At 37.7% G+C, this 6,661-nt stretch overlaps 1 protein-coding gene across 1 annotated transcript; it reads left to right on the forward strand.

Moving 5' to 3' along the window:
* Positions 1-591: 591 nt before the first annotated feature.
* Positions 592-6,226, forward strand: LOC124291369 (MFS-type transporter SLC18B1-like). The gene is made up of 8 exons (XM_046728356.1): positions 592-927; positions 1,768-1,916; positions 2,398-2,496; positions 2,742-2,839; positions 3,043-3,138; positions 4,665-4,739; positions 5,290-5,383; positions 5,885-6,226. Exons 4-8 carry the CDS (start codon positions 2,766-2,768, stop codon positions 6,050-6,052), a joined length of 507 nt encoding a protein of 168 aa, XP_046584312.1. The 5' UTR covers positions 592-927; positions 1,768-1,916; positions 2,398-2,496; positions 2,742-2,765; the 3' UTR covers positions 6,053-6,226.
* The last annotated feature ends 435 nt before the right edge of the window (positions 6,227-6,661 follow it).

Raw genomic sequence — 6,661 nt, forward strand, 5'->3', positions numbered from 1 at the left:
TTTAACGTGAGATAATAGAAGCATTCATGTGCCCCCTAACATACATTGTAGTCTCATAACATCATGAAATGTCTATACCATGTTGGATAGGTCATTGCTGTTCTTGAAGCATCCATGTTACTCGTGACCCCAAAGAATCTAAATTATTAACTTCCAAGTAATTGTCCTCTACTGAATCTCAACAGAACAATATATTAGAATTACCAAATTCTTTTACAATACATTTCACTAATACATAACAATACATATGCTTTATTGCAGTGTGTACCTGTGTATGTATCTTTGCGAAAGTGCATAGTCATTAATTCTACAAAATGATATTTGCCTTTTGTTTATTCATGCGCCCTTACTTCTCATTAGGCAATTATTTATTATTTTTACTTGTTAAGCATTTAATGTGTTAAAATGGAACAGTAGTATTTGTATTTGCTTTTGGTATGCTATCATTCACATTCCATGACGAAGCATGGTCTTGTTGGAGTTAGACGACAGAGTAAAACTCCAGTTGTGAATGCTTTTCCTGTTGGCCAACCAAGACATGCCTACATCACGTTGTGATGATTTAATTACAAAGGTTTACTTGATATTGTTACTGGTGTGTCTGGTCCAGTGTCAGATATGTACAGAATGTCTCAATACACTGGACAAGTCTTGATACTATTATGCCATGCATTGTCAATAAGCACCCTGATACAACGATTGTGTAAAACCGTTTTCTCTGATTTTCAGTGATCCATGCATATCATCTTCACAGCCATTTGCAAATACTTTTGCTTTTTCTGTCGTTGTGAAATCAAGACTTTATCCCCTTATATGTCTGACAGTATATGTTTTAGCTTGGAGGATACAGCCTTCCGTTTTGGGTTCTTGGTGGATGCGTCCTAGCCTGTGGAATTCTTTCATTGGCTATCGTTCCATCCCAAACGCGTGAGTTTTAAGAATGCACTTATCCTTTAATGGTAACTTATATCAAAGCATAACTTGTTGAACTTATGTGTTTCGGTTTAACTGTGTATATCAAATATATTGAGGCCATTGAAGATCGTGAGTGAGTGAGTTAAAATTTAAAGTCATTTTGGCAATATTTCAGCCATATCGTGACTAAAACAACATATATATTAACAATAATTAAAGATAGATTATAAAATCCTGTCAACGAAGGACAGTAAAACAACTAGAATATCACAGATATAAATGTAAAAATAATAATTAAATCTAAAACAGTTTAAATATAGAAATAGGCTATAGATCACCAGCAACTGAAGGAAGTTCACCATACTAGGGACCATGGGGACTTACAGTACCTTTGCTACCTGCATGGACCCTAGTTGGATTTACACAATCCCTTCAGCCGCTGGCGATTGTAGGAAAATTTAGCCGGAAGTTAAAAGAACAAATATACAACGATTAAAATGTGGTAAATTAACATTTTACTTTGAAAGTTTTGGGGCTTACGTACCGTCTCAGGAGGACAATAATTTTACAGTACTTTAACACCCTTTGAGGGTACAGCCACTAACAATCTAAGTTACTCATCTAAACTACCAATAATAAAATACATATCTATTTACAAACTATTCATCAAAATTTATCTTGCAACTGTATTTCTTTTAAAAATTCAATGATTAAATTATAATTAACACTAAAAAGATCCTTCACTATTTTGACATTAATTGATGGCAATCACTGCAGATCGAGAAAGTAAAACAAGGTGACACATGCACATTATATACATGAATAACGATTTACGGAACATGTCATACTCAGGTGAAGTGACAGAGGAAGACAAAGGTAAACGCCAATCCAGCGTGACGTTACTCCGAAGTCCTCTGGTATGGTTTGGTGCTTTTGGTATTGAAAGTGCTCTCATCTGTTTCACACTTTGGAACCCTGTTTTTGCTGATTATCTAACCCAGGTTCGTACATGTAGAAGTCCCAACACACCTTCACTATAATTGAAACGCTGTTATATAATTGAATACTTTTAATATATTTAAGTTCAACCTAGTTACAGACCACATCGTGAAATGCTTGGGGATTTTTGTATCCTTGTATCTATCATGTGAGACGTATGGTTAGATACCTGATCTACTTACATGTATATGTGTGTGCTGTCTGGTGTATTTCACTGAGGAAAAATAAGCATGCCAATACATTCGATTGTGAACCACCGCTATGTAATCCCCATACCAATGTCCATATCCAAAGTTATAACCCGTGTTTGTGTAGGCTTCACACACATATTTCACACTCACAAAGAGAAACCCATGACCACGTTAAACCTAACTCAGTAACCCTTCAAGTCTTCATGAAAACCGTCTTGTCTGCTTGTGTTTAATATGCGCACTTCCATGTCCACAAATGTTCACATTTCTTCAGTAATGTTTCACTTTTCAGTTCAATCTCAGCCAAGGTGTCATCGCCCTAGTTTTTATCATAGGACCAGGAATCTATTCGTTCACAACGCCTTTCTGGGGATTGCTGATTGACAAAAAAGTAATTTTGATCTATATCTCCGAGATTAAAGCTAAAACAAAACTTTATTAAACCTAGTAAAGTCGGGGCGTATTCCTGTTGCCTAAATATGTCACATATGTTCTATCTCAGGGATAATGTCTTGTATGTTGTCATTCTCTTTATAATAAGACAACGTCTTTACTAAGTTATGGCACGATCACATTTGTTTTTGCCGATTTTGATATTCTAAGGTGTTTTTTCTCAGAGAGCGTTGCTTTTTTCAGCAGGTACCTGTAACTCCTTTGATTATGGCGGGTCTGACATGTAGCGGAATTTCATTGCTGTTCTTTGGCCCTGCACCTTTCATTCCAGCTGTTACTCCGTAAGAACAATCACAGACTGACAAGTAATTTAGAAACCTCCCAACTCCTGGTAACATTCATTGCGTTGTGTAAATTCATCTATGGAGAAGATATACCACCTTTCAAAAGCTTTAAATAAAGTTTAGATATATATGCATATATGATATTTCAACTTGAGACTTGTTAGAAATGCTTATTTTGTAAAATGACCCAACTGTTTCAGATCCTTCTGGCTGACCATCACAACACAGGCTTCCCTGGCTGTCTCATTGGGACCAGTTATCGTTAGTTCTATGAAGTGCATCGTTATTGGTACAAGGTGAGCTTTGAAAAACCCAGTGCGCAAATCCTTTGCACAAATTATATATAAACTGCCATGTGATTTGTAATAAAAATATCATGAAATCAACTCAGGTCCAATCCAAATATTCGTCTCCCAGGTTCCCCTTTACAAAGGTGACATGATCGAAGAAAGCATTATCATTAATATTACTTGGATAACAAGTCTCTCCAAAGACTGTCAGAAAAGTCACATTATTTAAGAAATACAGTTCGCCCTACCACCATATGTAATAAAGTACAGTTTTGCCATGAACTATAATTGTTAAAACACGAGGAAGCTTGGTTTTCCTTATTCCATCACACATGGGGGTATTGAGAACTGTTTCTTTTCAAATATGCTAAATTTAATACATTCGGACGATTAATCTAAGGAACACAAGGTCGGTGACCTAAATTAACAATCCTCTTCCATGGCTTACTGACGTGCTGGAACAATGCAATATCACAAATGATAAAGATTTCAGGGCGGTTTACCTTTCAGTTCAAAATATTTTCTCTTTATTTTTTTTTGCAATTACATGGTCTGGTTGGCTAATATTGCCGTGTCGATGTTTAATTGTGAGTCAAGCCGAGTCATTTTCCCTCGACAAATTTAACCATAATGTTTCCACCAGTGAGTGAGTTAGGATTTCAAGTCACTTCGGCAATATTTCAGCCATATCGTGACTAAACACAAGTTATAATTTCATAATAAATAAAGGTAAGTTATAAAACCCTGTCAACGGAGGACAGTAAAATAACTAGTTTATCACAGATTTCAATTTAAAACTAGTAATGAACTCTAAAACATTTTAACTAATATATGACTACACAATATAAAAACAGGCTATAGATTGCCAACAGCTGGAGATAGATCACCATACTGGGGACCATAGGGTCCACCAGTGATGTTTGTCGACTGACGCAACTAGACACGTGGTGCTAACCGAGTTGGTTAGATTTTGGTAGACGTGGGTAAGCAAGATTTATTTAATTACGAGGGGTTTCTGCTAGAATATCGTAGGGACGTCAATTCAGTGTGACGTAAAGTAAAAAGTGTATTGTATCGCCTGTCGTTGCCTTTGGTCTCTTATCGAAGCATTTTACAACAGACTATGGTGTACGGGAAATGTTGAATAAAACATTGAAGATGATATATTTAGGCCAAATCACATCTTACACGCCAGCTCTATTGATTGTCGCGCGTGTTTGTGTCCCCAAATCACCAATCTTACGAATGTAAGTTTAACATGCTAAGTGAGGTTTTTTTGCAAGCGCATAGGTGTTCAAGTGAACGAAGCGTTAACGTGTATTCCTGATCTTCCAGTGAGTAAAATAGTTTCTAACCTTGACCTTTACGCTTCCAGTGTGTAGAGAGCTAGCTTGGCCTTTAGGTTTTCGTCTCGATTAGCAACTATTGCCTGCAACCAACATAGTGTGTGCGTCGCTCAAGATGCACGTGTGCCACATCAAATGAGGGCAGTCAGCCTGTGAGACATTGATACATGCCTTTCTTTTTTTCAGGGAGCTGGGCTTTGAAGATGACCGAAAAAGTGCCAGTCTTATCTCGGGTATTGTGTGTTCTGCCACCAGTTTAGGGTGAGTGACATCCAGTTCAATCTTCAGTACTTTGATGATATTGATTTGTTAAACAGTTCTGTAGACCATGTACACACGCCGCTTCAGTCAGCTAAATGTGCATGCAACAGAGCGTGGAGTCCTCCCACAGATGCTATCCTTACCTTGCTGACGGGGTTTAGCTATTTGGCCATGTGGACAAGATGTCCGACTTCGGATCAGAAGGTCAATGGTTCGAATCTCAGTAAGGGACTCGGAAATGGTATGGCGCCCAAGGTGAAAATCTTTATATAATTTGAACAAAATAAGCCTTTGCGGCCCAGGACGTAGCGTTTGTTGACAGGGAGAGTATGTATCAGGGCGTTGAGTCATCCTTACCATGTCAGCTTGCTGACGGGGTTAACCTCGGAAATGTTATGGCAGCTACATGCATTTCAAATTGTTATTGTTCAGCATGCTTACTCAAATGCCTCGCTTTTCAACCAGCTCTTGTCTAGAAAAGAACACGAAACGTATTGTAAATAATGTTGCATTCTGTTCGCTCTGTGTTAGATTATCAGATGTGTTTCAGGACATTTTGTGGTCCCGTGCTTGGTGGAGTGCTGACGGAATATTTTGGATACAAATATGCAATGGCACTAGGCACAATCTGGATCATGGCGCCCGTGAGGATATATATTTTTGCTGCTATTTTTAACGTGTGCATGTCTGCATTTTCTCTGCATTTTTTTCATAAATAATTAATTCAATCCCATTGGGGATTTCTCGGGTTTCTCCTTGCACGGTTAATGTTGATTTTGTTGCAATGTGTTACCTTATTTTTAACGCGTCCTTGCGCTATAGATCGCTGCACATGACAACAATCACTAGTTTGCTTATATGAAATTTGACTGTTTTAATTTAATAGGGAAATGGCTGGAGTACTGCCTGAAACATTCATTCACTTTCAAATTCTTGTTTATTTCCAGGATATATTTACTGATTAACTTATGCAATGCATATTGCTTTGTAAATTCGTTCGCTTAGATCAGTAATGTTTTCTCCGCATGATAGGATAGGCTTAAGGCAGACATCGCTAGAATAAATAGAATACAATTTCTTCCATGTTTTCCTGATTTGCAGCAGCGAGAGCCTTCACTCAACTATGTGTTGCTGTCTTATTGCAGATGGTTTGCTTTACTCCATATCTATGTCTCAGAGAATGGCAACGCCGGTCAGATACAAAGAACAAGCTTAAGGACATATGCCAACAAACAGACCAAGAGACAGATGCCCAACCTCCCATGGAACTGGCTACAGTACGAAACCCACTTCTAACCGTCTGGACAGAGTAGCTCAACTGTCAGTTAAATCTTATCTAAGTTCCTTGCCTGTGTCTTTGTGTATGTCTATGTGTTCTAATGTTATGTCATTAATTCGTAATGAAACATGGTTTATTTATGCGAAAAACCTATTTTGCTCTTTTGCGGGTGTTGCACACCCTTATGTTTATTTATATGTCGATCTTACATAAAACGTGTAACAGTACTGATCATGAGATAATCAGTTGGTATTTTATGAGCTGTTGGGCACTGTTCAGATATGTTTATTTTCAAAGTTTGTGTTTCACTCTGCTTGTATATTGGTCACAGCTCGTCTTATATACCTATACTCAAAGGCAAAAGTTATTGTAAAACGCCAACAACAAACAGAATCAGTGTAAAACATTTACTGCTTTGGAGAAAATGTCATGATTACATGGAAAGACATGGTGTTTCAATGCATGCTAACGGTCACCAATCCATAAGAACGGTGCACCTAGCACATGAAAATAAACTAAAACACAAGAGTGAGTTAACAAGTCTTGTGCACTGATGCTGGTCTGGCACCTTCGTCTCAGTGAGACGACTGAGCGAAATTAAAGGTCATAGATATGTCCGTGTCCGACCAAGGATAGGACGGAG

Source organism: Haliotis rubra, unplaced genomic scaffold, assembly GCF_003918875.1.
Source record: "Haliotis rubra isolate DU_JTF1 unplaced genomic scaffold, ASM391887v1 Scf49, whole genome shotgun sequence".
NCBI classification, from domain to species: Eukaryota; Metazoa; Mollusca; class Gastropoda; order Lepetellida; family Haliotidae; genus Haliotis; species Haliotis rubra.

What these genes read in the sequence shown, in the direction of transcription:
- LOC124291369 (XM_046728356.1), top strand. Translation starts at nt 2,766, where the DNA reads ATGGCGGGTCTGACATGTAGCGGAATTTCATTGCTGTTCTTTGGCCCT. An exon ending in TTCATTCCAGCTGTTACTCC is followed by an intron (nt 2,840 to 3,042) that starts GTAAGAACAATC and finishes CAACTGTTTCAG; the next exon opens with ATCCTTCTGGCTGACCATCA. An exon ending in CAATCTGGATCATGGCGCCC is followed by an intron (nt 5,384 to 5,884) that starts GTGAGGATATAT and finishes GTCTTATTGCAG; the next exon opens with ATGGTTTGCTTTACTCCATA.